Source organism: Pelmatolapia mariae, linkage group LG10_11 (genome assembly GCF_036321145.2).
Source record: "Pelmatolapia mariae isolate MD_Pm_ZW linkage group LG10_11, Pm_UMD_F_2, whole genome shotgun sequence".
Classification (NCBI taxonomy): domain Eukaryota; kingdom Metazoa; phylum Chordata; class Actinopteri; order Cichliformes; family Cichlidae; genus Pelmatolapia; species Pelmatolapia mariae.
The window spans coordinates 7,581,416-7,604,188 of record NC_086236.1 but is presented as its reverse complement, the minus strand read 5'-3'; the positions used below and the strand labels follow the sequence as shown (position 1 = coordinate 7,604,188).

At 40.1% G+C, this 22,773-nt stretch overlaps 1 protein-coding gene across 2 annotated transcripts; it reads left to right on the top strand.

The window, feature by feature from the left end:
* The first annotated feature begins 3,758 nt into the window (after positions 1 to 3,758).
* LOC134637043 (cullin-5) lies at positions 3,759 to 21,523 on the top strand. Of its 2 annotated transcripts, none has more exons than XM_063487365.1 (19): positions 3,759 to 3,809; positions 9,039 to 9,148; positions 9,238 to 9,337; positions 11,217 to 11,393; positions 11,495 to 11,636; positions 12,922 to 13,067; positions 13,294 to 13,374; positions 13,939 to 14,032; positions 15,285 to 15,415; positions 16,605 to 16,712; positions 16,798 to 16,862; positions 16,955 to 17,087; positions 17,381 to 17,512; positions 17,747 to 17,870; positions 18,385 to 18,560; positions 19,011 to 19,172; positions 19,330 to 19,448; positions 20,209 to 20,332; positions 20,487 to 21,523. In XM_063487365.1, the coding sequence occupies exons 1-19, from the start codon at positions 3,786 to 3,788 to the stop codon at positions 20,679 to 20,681; spliced, it is 2,343 nt and encodes a 780-aa protein (XP_063343435.1). In that variant the 5' UTR covers positions 3,759 to 3,785; the 3' UTR covers positions 20,682 to 21,523. The 2 variants fall into 2 exon arrangements, with proteins under 2 accessions (XP_063343435.1, XP_063343434.1); XM_063487364.1 differs by having other exon boundaries at positions 13,939 to 14,077.
* The last annotated feature ends 1,250 nt before the right edge of the window (positions 21,524 to 22,773 follow it).

Below are 22,773 nucleotides of genomic sequence, written 5' to 3'. Positions count from 1 at the left end.
AGCTGTCAGGCTCCTCTGGTGTGGAAGGAGATCCCAATTTGGATTCTGGAGACAGACACTCTTCCCATGGCTTCCTATGTCCCCCGGCCATTCCGCTGCTTCGTGGCATTATCCCTCATCCTGAAAGACTTAGGGTATTGTTATCAGAGGAAAAGTCCTGTGAATGCAAGACGTGTTTAACTAGACCTTTGACAAGTAGCAAGAAATCAAGTATAATCACTGGTTATGTATGCTCTCATGGCAGTGCAAGCAAGAATGCATTGTGATTAAGAAAGCATTCATCCATTGATTTTTAATTACATTATGTTCATTTTAGGTGACTTAGGTGCATTAGGGGAGACCCATCAGGCAGGCTTTCTAGAACTTGTACTTCCAGGAGATTTGTCCCACCTAAAGATTCTACTGCCAGGAGGGGTAGCACTGGATTACACCAGTATTTTTAGAGGTTTGCCTTCTCTACCCATCTCTAGTATTTGTTTTGGCTATGGTCTCCCTATGCTCTCCTCTTCTCTCTTCGCAACCAGTATATGTTTGCCCCTCGCTAAGCCTGGTCCTGCAAGATATGTTTTCTGGCAAGGACAGGAAAGGAAAGGAAAGCAAAGGAAGGGAAAGGAAAGGAGAGGAAGGGAGTTCTTCTTCTCCACTGTCACCAAATGCTGCTGAAAAGTTCAAGTTCAGGTTTCAAGTTTTATTGTCATGTACAGATAAACAGTGTAGCCACATTTACCCATAATGAAATACTTTGGCTCGTGCTCCTCAGCTTTGCATGACCATATAGAAAGTGTGCAGTTATATTAAGAAGAAAATAAGATGAAAATAGCAGTAATAATAGTAATAATAATAATAATAATAATACAAGAAAGAAAAAGTATTAATATTTAGAGTATTTAAGACAAGTTGGTATTTAAATTTTGTGCAAAAGTATTTACAGGTTGTGCAAAACTTGTGCAATGAACATTTAAGTGGCATTTTTTGAAGTGACAGTGTGTAGAGCCCTGTAATTGTAGTGAGTGTGTAATGGTGTGTATAGAGTGTCAGCAGTTCAAAAGCCTGATGGCTTGTGGGTAAAAACTGTTTCTGTGTCTGCTAGTGCAGGTCTGGATGCTCCTGAACTGCCTGCCAGATGACAGAAGTGTGAAAAGTCTGTGGCTGGGGAGGCTGGGATCAGAGAGGATCCGCTGTGTCTTCCTCATGCAGCACCGTCTATAGAGATCCTGCATGGCTGGCAGTTCAGTCCTGGTGATGCGCTGTGCTAATCTCACCACCCTCTGCAGAGCTTTGCGGTCCAGAGCATTACAGCTGCCATACCAGATGGTGATGCAGCCAGTCAGAATACTTTCAATGGTAATGTTTTCGATAGAAGTTTGTTAGTATTCTGGAGTTCACGCTGAATCTTCTCAGGCGCCGCAGGAAGAAGAGCCGCTGGCTTGCTGCTTTTGTGATCACAGCAACATTGTGTGACCAACTCAGATCCAAATCAAGGGATTGATTTTAGGGTTCTCACTTTGTAATATAAAGTAACTCCAGGCAGTTGTTGCAAATTGGAATTTTGGAATTGAAATACATTTGAGGTGAACAGAAATACACTAACCCAAAAGTTTCTATCTATTTACCAAAAGGATTTAATGGGAATGTTGGCTCAGGAGGGTAGTGCAGGTCATCTATCAGTCAGAAGGTAGGTGGTTTGATCCCTAGCTTCTCTAGTCTGCATGCAGAAATCCTTTTTGAGTGCTCAAATAGAGTAAATAAACACAATTCACCACCTCCAGTATATGCAGCAATCTGTTTATTAGAGTGGTGAACATTTCGCCTGTGATTTTTCGTTTTCTCATTATTTTCCCGCTTCATTTGTAGGCTATAATTAATATAAAACATTTGTAGACAACACAGAAGTTTGTATAAAAGGTAATGTTTTATCACTATTAGCGGGTTTGTTTATTCATGAGGTTTGCAGCAAATGTTTAATTTGTCATATTTCCTATAGGGTCACCAGAGTGGAGAAAATGTTATACAGTAACAGTATAATGTGTCTAAGTAATGTCCCCAGCACTTCACTTTATAAATCAAACCTACATTCTTACTCAAAGAATGTAGGTTTGATTTCTCCAAGCTTTTCTTTTTTCCTCAGGATGATCTTGTCATGGAAAAAGCCCAGCAGTGACTGAGCAAAATTCCCTTTGTTATTAATGTTGTTGTACTTCTCTCCTCTCTCCCTCATGTCATGCAGGGAAGGAATGATAATAAAGACCATGCTGACAGTGAAACAATAACTGGCCCTGAGACTGTACAAATATTTTCCTATCTCCAGTTCTGCTCTCAGTGTGATATGTGGCAAATGTTTCCTTTTACTTTTCCTACATATCATTTACAAGGCAGTGAGAGTGAACTAAAACAGCAGAGGTAGTGCTATATGGTTCAGTATGGCAGAAAATACCTTCTAATGTCTCTGATTAGCTGTATTTGTTATACATTATTGTACAGGAACCATTTTTTGTGGTTTATTAGTCCTAAATGCATAAATTCTGTAAATCTAAAAAGGTTTAGAGAACTTAAAAAAAAACTTCAGTTAGTTGCAGATGATGAACTTCAAAAAAAAATTTCACAAACGTGACACCGTACCTGATTTTTTGATTGAAGTTAACGTAAAGTAATTATTAAGCAAACTAAAAGATTTTTATTTACTTTGACTTTGTTTTTTAGACTCTTTATTTATTTTTTATGAACTTGCAAAAGCAATGTTTTGTGGAGGTATGGTAAAGATGACACAGGAGATCTAGGGCCGCCACATTTTCACTATAATCCCTTACGGATGGCAAAAGTAGTGCAGTATACCTGCTCAAATTACACTTTGCTCATGTTGTTTGTGAACATAAATAAATAATATTCAGCCTGAGAATATTTTAGCTAATGTCTATAATCTGTTTATTCTACAATGTTGTAATATCATTCATTTTTAAAAATCATTTTATGTTAAAACAAAACAAACAAAACACACAAATCATTTAAAATAATTCAAATATTTTGGTCAGGTACAAACTATGATTAAATCTCATAGTGCCTTTTTTCGTTCGATGTGACCTTACAAATTTCGGAACACACAATAACACTCCAAAAATTGATTGTACCTGTTAAAATGAGATGTCCACTGTGGATTAATTCCCAGCAACTTACGAATGACAATAAAATCAAAGCCTCCGTTACACTTACCACACTAATGTTGCTGTAAGAAAAAAAAAAAGCACACACACACACAAAAAAAAAATAAAAAAAAATCAAAAACATAAAAATAAACAAAAAAGTTTTAGGAGAAGGAGAGTGCAGGAAACATGAAAACCATAACATATACTTTAACAAGTAATACTTCTTCACGGCTACATTATAAACTAACTGTAACTAAAAATAAACCTTTTATGTGATACTATAAACGTTCCACTACAGAGCGTTGTTAAATACTGTTATTAATGAAGGTGAGACTAAATTATACAACAAACGTAAAATGAGCACCAGAAAAAGACATTCTGACATAGGCTGAGCTTTAAGGAACAACAAAAAACGTAAATAAATGCACGTAAATATTAATAAATAAAAATAATTGTACTTTATTAATACATATTAATAAAGTACAACTATATGTAAAAGAAAGTGGTTAAAATGATACTTTTCTCCTTAAAATATTTCTATTGAAAAAAAAAAACTTCCCTAACAACAGCGATATTTCGATAAGGTTAATCTTCGTAGGTCCTGTTGTTCGCGCGAGATTTTACGAGAGGATAAGTTGAGGGAACATGGCGACGTCTAATTTGCTAAAGGTAGGATCCACTTCGATTCAATTATTTGTACTCAGCGTCCGTGGAATTGCTTGTCATGTGTGCAGTGTGCTGTGGGCGTTTAGCTCCGGTGTTAACGAACAGCACGCTGCACCCGTTTACGGCCGTCCTGTCGGTGTTTACTTCAGCGTGGAGCAGTTAAGTTGCATCTGGCTAACATTAGCCACTTATCAGTGATTTAGCTGGCTACACAGAAAAGCTACAACACTGCTAAATGTGAAGGGAAACGGCAGATACGGGGGAGCTGCAGAGTCACAGGGATGTATTCTCTAATGAGCCTGCGTTAAAATACGACCACAGTCTGTGTGTGTGTGCGCGCTGGGTGCAGGTCTCGTATCCTCTACCTGTCAGTGGCTCAGGAATCTGCAGCCAAGCTAAAGGCTGCTTGGAGCTGCTCTGTCTGCTCTGGTGGCTCCTGTAATCTTCAGCTACTGTTTCGCTAACAAAGCTTCGCTTGTCAGACACCTATGGATGTGAGCAGGCACAGGCTAGAGCTGAAGGCTAGGTATAGTTAAGTGACAGAAAGCAGCCTATGCAACAACTGTCTATTCAGTAGGGAAATAACTCAGTGATTCTCAACAGTTACTGTCAGATGAACATTCTTTGACCAAAACAGAATCTGTGTGGATCTTTATTATGAAGGCCCTCACACGCAAGGTTAATGATAGGTGTAAATAATTAAATCTGCTACATGTGACCACTCTGCAGTGAGCTGTTTATGATTATCTGGTCCTTTAGCTTTTTACTTCTTTACCATAATGCCATGTTTTCTTGCATTTATGAAATGATCTAGTAAAAAGTAAGAAAATTCGTTGTTTTCCTCTTATTTTAATGCCAACAAAAGGTCATAAAAATACAAAAGGTGAAAGGTAAAAGGAGAAATGGGACACCAGAGGGTGAAAAAAGCTATGCAGACTATTTTGAGATCAACCTGTGTTTGTGCATATTAATCAAATTAAAAGCAAGAAATAGGCCACATACAGTTGTGTGATAAAGTATTTGTCAAACATGGTGGTGTTAGCCTGATGGTCTGGGGCTGCTTTGCTGCTTCAGGAAGTTGTACAGGTGGAACCATGAATTCTGCTCTCTACCAGAAAATCCTAAAAGAGAATGACCAGCCATCAGTTTTTGCCCTAAAACTCGAGCTCACTTGGGTTATGCAGCAGGACAATGATCCAAAACATACCAGCAAGTCCACCTCTGAATGGCTCAAAAAAGGAATAAAATGAAGGTTTTGCAGTGGTCTAAGCAAAGTCCAGACCTAAATCAACTTGAGATGCTTTGAACTCACTTTAAACAGGCCGTTCAAGCTCGAAAACTCCCCAATGCGGCCTAATTAAAACAATTCTGCAAAGAAGTGTGGGCAGAATTCCTCCACAGTAATGTGAAAGACTCATTGCCAGGTATCACAAATGCTTGATTACAGTTTTTGCTGCCAAGCATGGAACAACCAGTTATTAGCTTTAAGAGGCAGTTACTGTTTCATATAGGACCAGGTAGGTTTTGATCTTATATCAAATATCTTTCTCTAATATTAAAATATGTTTGATAATCTGAAACATTGAAGTGTGACAAATATGCAAAAAAGTAAGAAACTGGAATAGTGGTTGGTCCAGCTGTAGGGAATTTTCTTTTCTTTTTTCTTTTTTTTTTTTTTGCTTGTCCCGTTTGGCTCTTTTGCCATCAGAATTATTGTCTAAAGGCGGAGAAAGATGCCCAACGGATTTACTTTACCAAATGGACCATCCCAGCCTTGCCGTAATGGTCTATTTGATTCACCTTTTATTGTTTATTTTATTTTATTTTCACTTGTTAAATACGGGACAGACTTGACTGGGGAAAAGAAAGGGGAGAAAGAAAGAGGGAAAGAAAAACAGCGGGGAAGAGGGACGGGGATAAAGGGCAAAAAACAAAAACCAACAAAATAAGCAGACAAAAAATACATATGTCAATCACCTGGATCACCTGTTGAGAAAGAAAAGAGAAAACAAGCAGAAGAAAAAAAGAGCAACATAATAAACAACATCACGATGATCTATGGGAATAAAACAGTAAATACTAAATATTAAACATTATTGTGCAGCACGTAAGATCGACAGCGCACAGTGTGCTTTGAGGTAGGAGCCAAAAAGCGTGTAGTTTGTGTGTGTGATCACCTGTGTGTACACCTGTGAGCATGAGCGCGCTTGTATTTAAAAGGTTCCTTCATGTAATGATCTGCTAGAGGGTGTGGGGGGCCACTGCCCCGTCCTCCAGGGCATGAAGCAGATATGGAGGAGATCAAAACTCCAGACATCCAGAGGCCCCCAGAACACAAGAGACCAAGGAAGACCAACAGAGGGGCAGCCGCGCCACTATCCCAGAAAGAGCTGAGGAGAGTCCCAGATGAGGGGTCACTCAGCAGCCGCGGAGCAGAAGCCAGGGGGGGTTGTAGTGACGTGCCTGTGAGTTCCGCCGGCAGCCAGCTGTGCCAGAGTGACCGAGCCCCAGGCCAAGAGGCTGAGGGCACCCCACCCCCGAAGTGGCCCAAGCGAGCCCCAGGCTCCAGGCCCCGATAAGCAGCCACCAAGGAGTGAGCCGGTGTGTACCCGGACGCCCATCCCTGGACACAAAGAACCACCAACGATGTCTGAGGGCGTCTGCCACTGGCAGGGGAAGCTGTAGGGAATTTTAAAAATAACCTTGTCAAAAATGACAAGATTATTAAAAGGCCAAAACTCTTTTGATGATTGCCAGAGAAACCGTGATATACTGGTGATTGATGTCTGCTAATAATGTCATTTGCTGATGTCAGAGGCAGATATTTATTTCTTGTCACATCAGTTATTTTTCTTGGTTTCCTTGGCACAAGAGGTTAAAACGAAAACAGTAAAACGCTAGCATAGTTGATCAGCCGCATTATTTTAAATATTAGGGTTGTTATGATCCCAGGATTTGTGACCAACTACACTAAAATCAAAAAGGTATTTAAACTAGTTTGACGCAGAGAACCCGCACAAGGTAATCAACAAGTAATAAAATGTTATATAGCCACAAATTAAACTGTGCAACTAGATGGTAGATCACTTTGTTGTTTTGGTAGTCTAACCTTAGTCTATCTCATCTGCACTATTATCAAGTCATTGTGCAATAATTACCACTCTAAAACCTCCTGTCATTTTTTAAGTATTTTTTTGAATGATATATAACAAAAAAGAAACAAAAAAGCTAACACACTGCAGACTGAATCAATATCAGCACTGGCATTAATAATATCAGACATACCAAAGGTCCATCAGCACTGCAGCGCTTCTTGAATGAGTCACTATATGACCTATCAAAATGAAAAACAGCTGAGATTAAATTAAAATCCAAATGCTTTTATTTTGACTTTTTGTACAAATCTTAACCCTGTGAATTGAACAAGCATCCAGTCCTTTAAGCTTCCCGGGGTTTCCACTGCAAAAGAAGTTCAACACATCTGAGATATCTTTTCCTTATCTGGCTTCACTTCACCTAACATCATCAATCAGGCTGAGTGGTCACACAAAACTGCTTTACAACTCGATAAGTCAATACAGAGTTTATCACTCTAGTTATGAGGTGAAGTTGGCAGCATCTGACCAATCAGAAGAGAGGGGAAGAGCACTGCATGAAAGTCAGTAAAACTGAAAAGCAATATAAGAATAAAGCCGATTTAAGTCAGAGTGTGTAAGTTAACAGACTTCACAGTTTTGTTGTTAAGAAACAGGGAGGATCTGACATGCAGATTTAGCCTACTTGCAGATTTTATATGTGGTACAGAAGTACAAGGTTCAGACTTCCTGTTTTTGGATCATCTATATTAAGGCTTATTTTGCTCACCAGGGAAAGACAAAGACTGTTGTTGTCAGCACACTGAGGTCAGAGCAGTTTTCCAGGAATGGTGATGGTGTTTTCCAATTCCTAAATCAGGCTTTATGGTCGGCCCGTGAAGTCATGTTTTATTCTGTGGCTGAGGAGGGGCAGCTTTGTCCATTTTGATAAATCATCACAAGTGATGTCATTGTACAGAGAAAAACAGAAAGTTTTTTTTAAATATATATATATATATATATTAGGGGTGCAACGATACACAAAATTCACGGTTCGGTTCGGTTCGATACTTTGGTGTCACGGTTCGATATTTTTTCGATACAAAAAAATGTTCATGCTTTTTTAATTTGTCATTTATTAAAATTATAAATATATATTTTAACTCAAAAGTACAGTTTTTAAATTTAATGTTGCTGAAATGACAAAGTAATAAAAAAATAAATATCTCATGGAGAAATCCCTCATCTTTGGAAAAGAGAGTTTATTACAGAGAAATGGCTCTTTCCAAAATAAAAGCTATACTATACGCTTCTTCTGGGGTATACTCTCAGCAGCATATTAAACATATCAGGTCCCCATAAGGAGAATCATGTGCTAACGGCTGTCTAAATGACTCGGGTAAAGTTTGTAGCATGCGTGCTTGTTGTTTTTGTCTGCTTCCACTTGTCTTTGCACTAGGATGATGTCGGAGTAAATGTGCAGTCATATTCGTTGTGTTCCCACTAGTGCTGTCAGCGTTAATCTGAAATGACGTTAACGCCACAACAAGGCAAATCTCCGTTAACGAGCTACCGCGGATCGCCCCGTGCGCGGGGCTGGACAGCGTCAACACGTTAACGAGCAAACTGCGCTAACGCAGTAGTTCCCACCCATGTAATTGAGCATTGCGTGGCACATCCGACATACTGTTTTACTTTTGTCCATGATGCGCTTACCTTCAGGGTCATACTTCACATGAAGACCAAAATAGTTCCAAAGGCCAGATCTGAATGAGGGTGGGGGAGGTTCAATTTGCCATGCTGCAATGAGCTAAGCTTCTGTCTTGCTAGCTTGCGCTGCGCTCAGTGGATCTGCGCTCGACAGTGCAGCCTAGGCGGAGTAGTCGAACGCAGATCCACAGCATCGTCAGAAGAAAAGTTGATAAAATAAATTAAAAATTTTGTATTGTTCGATACACATGCGTACCGAACCGAAAGCACTGTATCGAACGGTTCAATATCGATACGAGTATCGTTGCACCCCTAATATATATATATATAAATAATCTTAAATTGCCAAGTGTTTGGAAGCAGATTAATGTTGAGTTGTAGCTCACCCTAAAGTTTTGTTTTAGTGATTCATATAATTTGACTCTTCTTCTCTCCTGCTTGTTTCCAGAACAAAGGCTCCCTTCAGTTTGAAGATAAATGGGACCTGATGCGCCCCATAGTACTGAAGCTCCTGCGGCAGGAGTCCGTCACCAAACAACAGTGGTTTGACCTGTTCTCGTAAGTTTTCGGTGACTCTACCTCTGCGCTTTCACCTTAGGCTTTGGTTTTTAGATGTGATGATGCGTCTCCTTTTTTTGCTTCTACAGAGACGTCCATGCTGTGTGCCTGTGGGACGACAAAGGTCCAGCTAAGATCCATCAGGCCCTCAAAGAGGACATCTTAGATTTCATCAAACAAGCACAAGCAGTAAGCTTTTTGTCTTCCAGTTCATTTAAGTTCAGTGTTTCCTACACATACATGTTGCTTGGACAGCATATACAAGCATCTTACCCAACACTCAAGTATATTTTGTGACTTATTTTAGCGTTTTGTAAATGTTTTTGTATCTATCTGGTGGATGAGAAAGCCTTCCTGTTTAACATCTTTGTATTTTTCTAATATTGTAGTTTTATCTTCCTTTACTGTGGCTATGCAACGAGGACGAATGGGCAGTTTCCCAGTGTTTGCACTGAATTTTTCTAGACAGAGGTTGAACGAGCAAATATCCTCCATCCCAGGCAATCACTTTTGATCGCAAGGTGATTTCACAGGTTGCCTAGGGGAGGCAACATGTCTTTAAACAGTCACAGTTTGACTTATATTGACTGCAGTCACTCTCACACAGATTGGGAAGGTTTGGTGTCTAATTTGTAAATGCAGACAGATGCCTTCATCATTACCATCAATCTGAGTCTGCAACAGGTCTCTTTGCAGTAGTGGACTCCACTCAGCTTGTTGTATTCTGGGTATATTCCTGTATAAAAGCAACATTGTCGTTTCACAATAAATTGCTGTATTGGAGAAACTGCTTCACTATTTGTGGAGCAATTTCTGTTTGTATCTACGGGGTTCTGGCTGGACACTGAATGTAAGTAGTTGACATGAATTTCTGTGGATGCAGACAGCAACAAATTTGCACTTTTTGTCAATTTATTACAGTTAATCACTTTATCTTCGTAGACAGATTGCATATAATTGCAAACGTAACCTCATTCCGTCACAGATGAGTAGCAGACCGACTGCATCTTATTGGTGTTTTAACTCTGTTGTGACACACCTAAGATGCTTTGAAGAAGACAACTGACAGTAAATGATCCCTTCTTCAAAGCAACCATTGCAAACCTCTCATCTCAGACCACTGTTTTGTGTGACTGTAGCATAAAATATGGCCCTCTGCGGCCAGTACACCTGTCCATGGTTGTGATTGTTGACATGCTGCCACTGTTGCATCTTTCACGTCCGTCTGCTTGTAGCTAGTCTGATTGCTGTTGTTGGGATAAATGAAGCTAGAATTAAATAGATTCATGTCATGAGTTCCTCTTTTCATCATTTTTGCAGCACACATAGACTTTCAGTTATTTGTGAGGTTGCTTCTACTTTACAGTAGCAGAAAAACCTGGCCCCACTGCCTTAGCTGACACTTTCACACAGTCCTCTGAAGATCAACTGCTCCTTTCTTCTCTCAGAAGGGACATTTGGGTTTTGAGAGTCCCCTTTATGCTTAATTGGCAGCATCATCGCCCAACATTAGCCAACTTCCCCTGACAGATGACCCGGTCAGGCCGGACGGCATTCTGCTCTCTAGTACTCAGAGCTTTAAAGTCACGCTGAAATGAGTCCCTCCATCCAGCGTTTAAAGAGTAGGTTTCCCTTTAACAGGTTTTTTTTTCTCTAATATGGTATGGCATTTGTAATAAAATACTTAAAAGATATAAGTATTACAGAACTTTAGTAAAATCTAGCCTAGTCTCAATTTCAAACTGAGATTTGTCAACTTCTTCCCCAAAGTTTTGTGTAAGTTCTCCTTTTTTTACCTGTTAGCTGACCGTTTTGGGAACTGCTCCATTAATTGTTGGATGAATGTTATGACAGAGATTTAAAATTATCTGTGTCTGTTTGAATGATAGATACAGGCTATGTTTTTTTCTCCAGACATTTAAAAAATACTTTCTGTTCTGACATCAGTTTAAATTTCTCATCAGTGTTCGTGCTGATTCTTTAAGGTGTATCTTAATTTTAAATATCGGCTACCAATTTATTTCTGCAGGTGCAAACTGACCCTAACTTGTGTCTCTCCTTTTCTTAGCGGGTGCTGAGTCACCAGGATGACACGGCGTTGCTGAAGGCGTACATTGTGGAGTGGAGGAAGTTCTTCACACAGTGTGACATTCTGCCCAAACCTTTCTGCCAGCTGGAGATCACTTTGATGGGTAAGCAAGGAAGCAACAAGAAGTCCAACATGGAGGACAGCATCGTCCGCAAGGTGAGTGGGTTTGTTTATTTGTGTCTTTTTACTGTGATCCAAAGAAGCATTCATCAGTGTGCATGTTTGTGTTTAACACTTTTTCTCTATGCTCACTGCAGCTCATGCTTGACACATGGAACGAGTCCATTTTCTCCAACATTAAAAACAGGCTACAAGACAGTGCCATGAAGCTCGTCCATGCCGAGAGGCTGGGGGAGGCCTTTGACTCACAGCTGGTCATCGGAGTGCGGGAGTCATACGGTGAGAAAAACCGAGACACACCTTTTGTTTGGATCCTGCAGGCGAAGTCTGAAGGTTCTGTTTGTCCAGTCATAGATCAGGAAGGGTAGAAAATATGACTGCTCGTGAATGACAGCGTAGTAGCTTTTGGTTTCAGCAGCTTGGTATTGAGGCTGAGGTCTCCTGTTCTACATGGCAGTCATTGTTTATGAATGCACAACAACTGGAGATGGTCTGCTTCACACTTTTTGGACTACTGGAAATACTCTTTGTGTTATACATTCTAAAGTCTTGAGTCACCCCTCATTTCTTCGTATTTCTTTGCTTTTGCAATCAGAACAATGATCTGAATGCACCAAACATACAAACTCTTTAAGGCGATGTCCACACCTACTCGGGTATTTTTGAAAACGCAGCTTTTTCTATGCGTTTGCGCCTTTCGTCCACACGTAAACAACGTTTTTGATCACTGAAAACAGATTTTTAAAAACTCCTGCCAGGGTGGAGATTTTCGAAAACTCTGTGTGTGTGGTTTAATTTTCAGTTTCTTTGTTTCTTTCTTTATTGAATAAACTCCGGCCGAGAGACCAAGTGAGACAAAATCCAAAATACTGTCTTTAGTTATTAACATTTGAAATGATGAAGGCACTTGAAAAGTAAGACAAAATTAGCTGCCTTTCCAGAAAAACACAAACTTTTCAGAAGTACTTAAGGGTTTGTGAGGGCACAAAAGCCTGTTTACTCTTTCCTTCCCAAACTTCTAGACTTCTGATTGGCCAACATTTCTACACGGTTAGGATTTGGCATTTCTTGACAGCGTTTGAATTTGTTTTTTGCATTTACATCACACTGGAGTTTAAACGAAAATGGAAAATCTCAGTTTTCAAAAATACCAGTGTACGTGTGGACGTAGCCCAAATTCTCTATAGGCTCCTCTTGTTCGTGTTTTTCATTGTCTTTTTCTTTGTTTATTTATTTATTCATTTCTATTAATATTCCTGTTATAATTTACAGTACATGTGTAAAAAAAAGTCAACATTGACAGACAGGAAAAAAAGAGAAAACTGGAGGAAATATATTTTAAAAATGGAGCGCAGTAGAAAATGTAATGCATCGCCATCTGTAAGAAAACACAGGACCAGGAAGAGAAAAATATGAAAAACCACAGATATGGAAATCAACAGTCTTGTTATGTCTAGGCTTTGTACTACTTTTTTTTAACCACTTAACACTAACATTTGAGTCACTCAAGCTCAAAAAATCGTATTGAATCTCACTGTGTGATGATTTTTATTGTCCTGCGCAGTAAACCTGTGCTCCAACCCCGACGACAAGCTGCAGATCTACAGGGATAACTTTGAAAAAGCGTATATGGATTCTACTGAGAGGTTTTACAGAACACAAGCACCGGCCTACCTCCAGCAGAACGGCGTCCAAAACTACATGAAATATGTGAGTAACACTCCTGGGCCAGAAAACAGATTTCCCAGTTTCTGTTTATTTTAATGGAACTGCTGCTCACTGTTTACTTGCTGGTATAACTACCTTTATTTATCCCATATTTGCGAAATACCAACTATAAACATTTAAAACTTACAGGCTTTTCGTCTTTAAATGTTTACTTTTAGCTTTTTCTAACATGCATAAATATTGCATATATATGTTTTATTTTCATCAGGCTGATTCGAAGCTGAGGGAAGAGGAGAAACGTGCCCTGCGGTACCTAGAGACGAGACGTGACTGCAACTCTGTACAAGCAGTTAGTATAAGCTCCATTGGTTTAGTTTGAAATTTTGTAAACATGAACATCAATTTCTGTGGTCTCTAAATGTTTATATTCTATTTAATTTTTAAGCTTTTCTTCTTTTTCAAGTTACAGTAAAAATCATTGTGCCAGTTTCTGCCATATTTCATGATTTTCACCCAGATTTCTACAAATTAAAGACAAAAAACAACTTTTTAAAATATCCTTGTTTACTTTGTGTGATTAAAAGATTGCAAATAAATATTTAGAGTATGTAAATTTCCCTTGAACTGCAGTTTTTACTGTTTTTACAAACTGCTGTTTGTAGTATAGTGAGTATACAGATGTGGCCAGGCGTTCCTTTCACATATTTCCTTTTACTTTAATCTTTGGTTTATTTCATGCAAAGCCTATTTCACATTTCCTCTTATTATTATTCCTTGATGGGCTTATTCCAAGTTTGGTCTTCTCCTCTTACTCTTGGAAAGAAAATGCTGAAGGATCGTCCCAAAAATGCTGATTTCTGATATCTGCATGTGTGTTGTCTCTGAGTGTTTTTGCCTCTGCTTATCTTTGCAGTTAATGGAGTGTTGCGTCAATGCGCTAGTAACATCGTTCAAGGAGACCATCTTAGCCGAATGTCCGGGCATGATCAAACGAAATGAGACAGAGAGTGAGTACGGCAGGACTGTTCCCACCAAAGGCTCAGCCAGCTCAGGTTTGCACTAGAAAATAGCCTGAACAAATCTCTCTGCATCTGTACAACATCCCTGTGTGATAGTATGACCAGCCTCGTTAATCTAAAACCAAGTCGGAGGTTTACACAGAAGGCGACGTGTGAGGTGGAAGCTCGTCACGGTAGATCTGTCTGTCACAGCACTCGATGTTCTGAGTGTCCTGTGGGATCCAAAGCTTTTACTTGGGGGAGGGGGGGACTGGTTAAATAGTATACACCAAATTTCATAACGTTAATAACAAGAGGTATTCAGTGGATCATAACTGATTCTCGCGCTGGTTTGAAAACACACAGACTGAATGCAGGAAGTGCAGAAGTTGTTCAGATTAAAGTAAAAGCAAAAATAAGGATTTGAAACTCGTTACTCAGACATGAATTTGTTGTTTGTTTGTTTTTTAATAATAAGAGGCTTTCAAGTCTTGTATCTGTGCCCAAGCTTTGAGACTTATTCATGAGGTTTTATATCAAAATAATAATTTTATACATTAAAGGTAGTCTGTGCTCATTGCCACAGATGCATTTAGTTTTGAATTTGATATTTTAGCTGCTGGTATCACATCTTGTTCTTTTCTTTTGCTCACATTGCTGTTCACTTTAGATGAACACATCCTGGTGCATTAAACCTACCCAGAGATTATGCAGCATTTTTCTTCCAGACATTTTTCACGATTTCAATGTAAATGACCAATATGGAAAATCTTAAGAATACATAAAAGTTTGTATCGGAGAATTGTTTTGTGATTAAGACCTCTGTCAAGTTCCTGGGCTGCATTAACCACCCATCCGTATTATTAATGGATCTGTGTGTGTGTGTGTGTGTGTGTGTGTGTGTGTGTGTGTGTGTGTGTGTGTGTGTGTTTTAATTCATGAAATTGACAAAGGCCTTCCACAATAATGGATTTTAAAGTAGCTCATCTTCTGCTCGTGTTATAATGTAGCTACAAAATGAACATTAGAGACATGTCACTAGTACAGAAATGCACATTTAGGGATTTAGTTCAGTCTTAATTTTTTAAGATGTATTGATTCTGGTAAAGACTGGGGCATCACAGAGTTATTTCTTGCAGTATATCATCTGTTTTAGGGTCTCTCTGCAGCAGTAACACTGCCCACCTCCTTGCTGTTGACTGCTGCATAACTCTGAGTCATAGTCTAAAAAGCAAGGATGATGCCTTTGCTTTCACCACAGAGTTGCACCTGATGTTTTCTCTCATGGACAAAGTGCCCAATGGCATCGAGCCCATGCTGAAGGACCTAGAGGAGCACATCATGAGTGCTGGGCTGGCCGATATGGTAGCGTCGGCGGAGACGATCACCTCTGTGAGTGTTGCACAGACAAACATGCCAAACTGGTGATGGTGGGAGGTTAGCAGGAATAGACTGCAGGTTATTACAGTTTGTATTAACATTGAGATGCGTTTCAGTGACAGCAGTAAATGCTGAGATGCCGTCATTCTTATTAATCAAAACGCCAGCATGATAATGATCCAGAGAGAGATCGTTGGGGTTGGGAAAGGAAATGGGTGTGCAGCAGATGAGTTAATCTTATGCATGAAGACTAAACATCCATCCATCAATTCTCTTCCGCTTATCCTTGGTAAGCGGAAGAGGTTGCTGGGAGGGCAGCCTATCCCAGCTACCACAGGGCGAGAGGCAGGGTACACCCTGAACAGGTTGCCAGTCTGTCGCAGGGCTAACAGAGAACATGTTAGATTTTTATTTTTTGTTTTTTTAATATTGCAAAACATTTTCCTCACTTTACACCTCCACACTTCTGTTTAAGCTGAAAAATTCTCATCTTACACTCAGTCCTTTTTATGCTAATAAATTAATTTAGAAATTTAGATGTGGTACAGCAAATCTACACAAATCCTTGGACTCCTTAGATACCCCATCGGGGGGTGTCGTTGTCACCCTGCCAGGTGGGCAAGTGGGCACGATGGACATCGAAGTTTGTGAATGCGATAACTCGAGATTGAAGCAATGTAGGAATTTGAAATTGATACCATAGGTGTATCTACTAAAAACCTCAGACGAGTTTGAACTTGACCTCAAGTAACGTTTTCTGAAAATCTTGTGGATGCAATATTCACCTGGACTTTTGAAATCGATACCGTAGGTGTGTCTGCTTGAAGGCTGAGGGGTACCACTGGCCTCAAAGTGTATGTCCCTTCTCTTTTAAGAAACACTAAAAGGGTGTTGTCAGGGAGTAAGTTTATTGCTTTCTACATAATTTGTGCAGTGTGAAAATGAACCAGATGGGGGGTTTTATAAATGTTTTTAATTTTAAGAATAGTGCATTTGTACCTGTTTGTAACTGGTATTACAGGTTGTCCTTATGGCCCCTTTTTTAACGGTTTAGATTTTTAATGCTTAAATTATCAAATTTAAGGCCTGTAGATAAAATTTCAACGTACTGTAAGTTTGTGGACCTTGAGCTTGGTTAATGTAAATCTGAACTTTTATCCTGATCTCAGTGAGTGGTTGCACCATCGGGTCTTTGTTGCAGGACTCAGAGAAATACGTGGAGCAGCTGCTCACCCTGTTTAACCGCTTCAGTCGACTGGTGAAAGAGGCCTTTCAGGATGATCCACGCTTCCTGACTGCTAGAGACAAAGTGAGTCACACTTCTAAGTTCCATTGTAACTGTAGGATGCCTGTCTCAGAATATCCTCAGAACTTTTTTTCAATCCTCTTTGCAGGCCTATAAAGCGGTTGTGAATGATGCCACAATATTTAAATTAGAGCTTCCCATGAAACAGAAAGGGTAAGAGAGCTGCCTGCATGAACTTCATCTCCGAATGATAAAAGCAGCCTGACAGCTTGATTGCACTCGTCTCTCCTCACCTGTGTTTACAGGGTAGGGTTGAAAACTCAGCCTGAGTCCAAGTGTCCAGAGCTGCTAGCCAACTACTGTGACATGCTCCTGAGGAAGACTCCACTCAGCAAGAAGCTCACCTCTGAAGAGATCGAGGCCAAGCTCAAGGAAGTGGTAAGTTTAGTATTCTTGTTAGTTTATTAAACTGGCGTTAGTGCATCTGATCTACTGTTAGTTATTGCTCTGGAAGTCTTGAGAGAACATGCAGGAAGAACATGAAACAGGCAAGCTCTGACTTTATTGGAACGTTAAGAAGTAAAGAGCAATAACCTCAACAAATTTGGGCCAACTCAGAAAAATATTCCTACGTGTTTGAATTCTCAAGAAACTGCAACAAACACCAAAAGTCGCTGCTGAGTCCTTTCCACCCGGTGTTTATTTAAATTTATTTATCTGTTTTCCTGCAGCTTTTAGTCCTGAAGTATGTCCAGAACAAAGATGTTTTCATGCGCTACCACAAAGCCCACCTGACCCGTCGGCTCATCCTGGACATCTCAGCCGACAGCGAGATAGAGGAGAACATGGTGGAGTGGCTCAGGGTAGGAGCTGACGGGGAACATTTACGTTCTATTTTTCCTTCTACGAAGCTCACCTTACTCTGTTTACTAAATGTTTTCATCAGAGAGACATCTGGGGCTGTCTCCTTTTCATTTATCATCACAAGTATCACAGACAGAACATCATAATGAGACACTGCTCGCAAATTAACACAGACACAATTAGTAACACGATTAATTGATTAATCTTTACTGTGATGTCATTTGTCCAAACAGGAAGTAGGAATGCCAGCCGACTATGTCAACAAGCTAGCGAGGATGTTCCAAGACATCAAGGTGTCAGAGGACCTCAACCAGTCCTTCAAAGAAATGCATAAACATAACAAGCTTGCTTTACCAGGTAAAGTCAGAAAATGTTTTATTTAATAAAATGATGTCAGAGTTTGATAGTTTGGGGAAGCAAGTACATTTACTTTCTTGCTTTTCTCCACTGAGATGAGCAGATTGATGTCACTCATGTATAATCTAAACACAAAGACTAATGAGCAGTAGATTAGCTTAGCATAGAAGCTGGAAATGGGGGAAACGGCTAATCCCTACGACTTTGTCTTCTGGGTAGAATAAAAAAGTAACATAACATGTAAATTACCTGGGAGGAGACACAACCCCAAAGGGGATTTCCCTTACAGTTCAATACACTGCAATCTACATCCTCCACGAGAACAGTGAGCACAGTGTTCAAATAGACAGACATCAAATACTGTTTTAACGTTAGATAACACAAAAGCCTAAAGACTTTCTTTATGCTAAGCTAACTAGTAGCTGGTTTTAGCCAGCAAGGTGCAGTAATGTGTACTTTTGACTGGGATGTGCTATAACTGTAAACTTTCTCATGTTGGTGCGCTCCCTTGCAGCTGACTCGGTCAACATAAAGATCCTGAATGCTGGAGCGTGGTCGAGGAGCAGCGAGAAGGTTTTTGTGTCTCTCCCTACGGAGCTGGAGGATTTGATACCCGAGGTAGAAGACTTCTATAAGAAGAACCACAGTGGCAGGAAGCTTCACTGGCATCACCTCATGTCCAACGGCATCGTGAGTCTAACATGTCTGCACAGGAACTCACACAAGCAACTTAACTGTGAAATTGCACCATTCCAGTTAGTGTAATGGCCAAAGCAATTTACTGGAAAACTTTCACTGGTGCAGCTTTGCATATTTCACAGATTAGAATAATCCTTTTTTATCTAGTACTGAGCTCAGCAGCTTCTCCACTTCTCCACTTGTCTGAAATAAGCTAGTCAGCTCCTCTCCCTTCAAACCAGCATCATTCTGATTATTTGCCCAAGGTTAGAAAAGCATGTGTGTGTCTGAGGTGACCACATTAGCATATTAATTCTGTATTGAACATTTTCCAGGCAGTTCCTTCAAACTTTTTACAAAGGAGAGTTTCGACCGTGCACATGTACTCCTCCTGTGATCTATTATTTCTTTATTGTTTGAACTTAGTAATCAAACTAAATAAAATGTCCTTCACTTCTTCAGATAACGTTTAAGAACGAGGTGGGCCAGTATGACCTGGAGGTGACCACCTTCCAGCTGGCGGTGCTGTTTGCCTGGAACCAGCGACCAAGGGAGCGGATCAGCTTTGAAAACCTCAAATTAGCCACTGAGCTGCCTGATGCAGAGCTGCGACGCACTCTCTGGGTAAACAACGAGGACAGAAGTGCCTGTGAACTGTAGATGACTGTCTCTATCACGTCTTAGACAAACAAGTTTGTTTTTCTATGAGAAACACTTTGTTCTTTTGTTTGATTAATACAAAATTTTCTGTTTCCCTCCTTAAACCTCTCTGTTCGCCCAGTCTCTGGTAGCATTTCCCAAACTCAAGAGGCAGGTGTTGCTCTATGACCCGGCAGTGTCTTCGCCAAAAGACTTTGCAGAAGGAACGTTATTCTATGTCAACCAGGAATTTTCTCTCATGTAAGTGATCACGTTCACCCTGTTTCTCTCTTCATTTCTGTGAAGTTTTAATGCAGTCCGGTCTTAGTGAGGAAGAAATATAATTTTGCACACTCTGTTGTTTCCAAATTACTCATAAAATCCATTACATAACTTTTGAGTGTTTGGAAGTGTAGCTCTCTGCATGTGTTTCAACTTTTACCAAATTTATAGCATCAGATGTACTCGAGGGACACGAGAGATGCTGAGAGGTTATTGAATGAAATTATCAAATTCCAAAAATAGGATTTTAGATGTGCTTTAAATGTGCAGCCCTATGCAAAAATCTTGAGGCTCCCTTAATTTTTTATGAAGTTTTACTACAAACGCGAGTAATTGTTGCAGTGATAAATGAAAATGTATTATATAAAGGAGAAAACAGAGTTTTTGTATTTACTCATGTTATCTTTGTCTAATAACATTTTTGTGATTTGAAACTAGTAATAGTAAATAATATAAAATAAAAATATATGCAAATGGTAATACAAATAATATTATTATAAATAAAAACCTATTAAATAAATAATAGCTTAGGTAAGCAGGGTTAGACAACATGGCGGTGCGCAGAGGTGCAGCAGCTTCTTCCGGGCCTCTCTGCGTCACTGCTGTTAGTGCGAACAGACCAGTGATGATGGTGTTAATAATTGGTGATTAAATGGTCACACTGCAGACCAGATATCTTAGTAGAGACCACAGGTCCATACGCTGACCCGGCATTTCTTTTTCAAATTCAACTTTACAGAAAAAATTCCAAGGTTCAGAAAAGGGGGAAGATCAACCTGATCGGTCGGCTGCAGCTCACCACGGAGCGAATGAGAGAGGAGGAGAACGAGGGCATTGTCCAACTCAGGATACTAAGAACACAGGTACAGAGATGAGCTCGCAGCATGCAGGTGGAGAGGCTGGTGCATCTTCATTTGTTTTGAACACCACCTACTGTGAATAAAGAGCCTCACAGTGCAGTTTCTTGACCTGCTTTGTTATTTTTCCACCCTCTTCTTTTCCATTTCTCACGTCCAGGAGGCCATCATCCAAATAATGAAGATGAGGAAGCGCATTAACAACGCTCAGCTGCAGACGGAGCTGGTGGAAATCCTAAAGAACATGTTTTTACCACAGAAGAAGATGATCAAGGAGCAGATTGAGTGGCTGATAGACCATAAGTACATAAAGCGGGATGAGACGGATATAAACACCTTCATCTACATGGCATAGCAGAGCACATTAGGACGACTTGTTCTGACTTTGGTTTCAGTGGATCAGGCCTGATGGACACTAGAATACTTCCAGGCTCCCCGTCCTTTATTTAAAAAAACAAAAAATCCTGTGCAGGGAGGAATGAATTTAAGACTGAGACCTATTTAAAAAAAAAATTCAACTTCCTGCCTTAAAGTTGTACAGACATAAAACAAAAACAAAAAACAAAGACCAGTTGCAGTGGGAGTCTGCACCAAGTGATCATAAGTATTTTTAGTTACGGCGGGGTTCCTCTGCCGTCCAGATGAGGCTGTTAATCTTTAATGGTCTGCTTGTGATGCAGTGGTGCATCCACTATAACACTCCTGCTCAGTGCTTGCACACTTCTGAAGGCATGCTGACAGGAAACAGCCGAGGAACTCAAAGTACCTGCAGTCCATTTTTAATCCATGCCAAATCCACATCATCTGAACATTGAATAAAGCGCTGCCCGCATCCCACAAAGGCTGCTATAACCTGTTTATGGCGGCGGCTCTGCAGTTAAAGTGATCAAACACTTAATCTGGACTTTGTGTGAATAAATAAACAAAACGAGATAAGCACTTCACAGTTTGCAGGACTGAACCAGACAACAATCTAAAGCCTGCTCCAGACTCCCTCAAGCCTCTGGCCCTGGGTAAAAAGCTAGAATCCGAGTCCCTGCGACCAAATGTACCCAGGAACAGAGGTGGGGGTGCCGGAGTGACGCCAGGAAGCCTGGGAGAGGAGGCTGAGGTCAGTATTACACGTGGTAAAAACTACAATTCAAAGCTATAAGAAAGTGTACTGTGAGATGTGAATAATGAAATGATGAAATAAACAGCACCTTATTATAAAACAACATGTAGGCTTGTCTTTCATCACATGAACAGTTTAGGTGATTTCTTTTTTTTTTTAAAAGGAAGCCCTAACAATCCTCTTAATTGCCCTCAATTGAGGTATATTTGGAGTCATTTACAAGCCTGTTTCCAGGCAGAGCCAAGAGCGGCGTACGCTTCCTTCACTCAAATATGTTGTTCATAGAAGCTTTAAAGAGGTTGAAGCTCCAGCAACTCTAAACTAGGATAAAAAAACAGCTTTATTACTTGACCAGCACCACAGGCCAAAACGCGTTAGTCAAGTAATAAAGCTGCTGTTTATACTACAAGTGTTGCTAGAGCCTCGACCTCTTCAGACCCTTGGTTCTTCTAAACGAACCTTGGAAGTAGGTGAAGTTATGCTAGAAACCTCCATTCTGTGCCAAGAGGCTATCAATGAATCATTTTTTCCCAAAGCTACACCTTGTAACCAAGCAGGAAGAGACTGTGGAGAATGCAGTGTAGGTTTATAATAGACTGCCAGTTGTTTTGTTTTCACACAAAGTGTCTCTTATAATTTGGCACTACAGAAAGTTTACTTTAGCCCAGAGGTACCCAGACTTTCCTGGGATCAGTTGCTAGTTTGGAATAAAACAAGAAGCCCACTGTTTAAAAATGTGCTCATTGGAAGTATCACAAAGAAGGACGATGAGCCAGTCGCCGTGCTGTGCTCCTCGGTTTCTCCGTCAGATTCTCTCCTCACTCGTCACCACCGATTTTCAGTCATACATGTACTCCTTTTCGATTTTTAGCCATGTACAAGTAATCCCTGTGAGCTGAGAGCTCAAGATTCACACTCCTTTAAACACCCATGGTATGATCATCTCAGGTATACGTCTCTGGATGTGAGCACAAAAGCCCCACACACCCCCTGTGTCAGACAGAGTGGAACTGATGGGTGGATCAAGCATGAACCAAGTAAAACTTATTTTGAACCATTAATCATGAAAGGCTTCCTTCAGCCTCCATTTATAGGCCATGAGGGCTGTTACAGTTTCTTGTGTTAATAAACACGCAAGGTTCCCCTATCGGATATCACTCTGGTATGGTAGTTAATTTAATAGTGAGTAAATCTAACATGTTACAGCTAAGTGCTGGTATAATGAGTACAACTTCGAGCTCATCTAAAATGTTCTTTTTTTTTTCATTAATTTGCAGGATCGTGGTCCAAAACCAACAGTAAATACTGATGCAAGGTGAAAAGTTATTAAGCG

Excerpts from the sequence above, each read along its gene's own strand:
- LOC134637043 (XM_063487364.1), top strand. The coding sequence starts at position 3,786 with ATGGCGACGTCTAATTTGCTAAAG. Across the intron at positions 3,810-9,038 it reads CGACGTCTAATTTGCTAAAG|AACAAAGGCTCCCTTCAGTT; the intron begins GTAGGATCCACT and ends GCTTGTTTCCAG. Across the intron at positions 11,394-11,494 it reads AGGACAGCATCGTCCGCAAG|CTCATGCTTGACACATGGAA; the intron begins GTGAGTGGGTTT and ends TGCTCACTGCAG.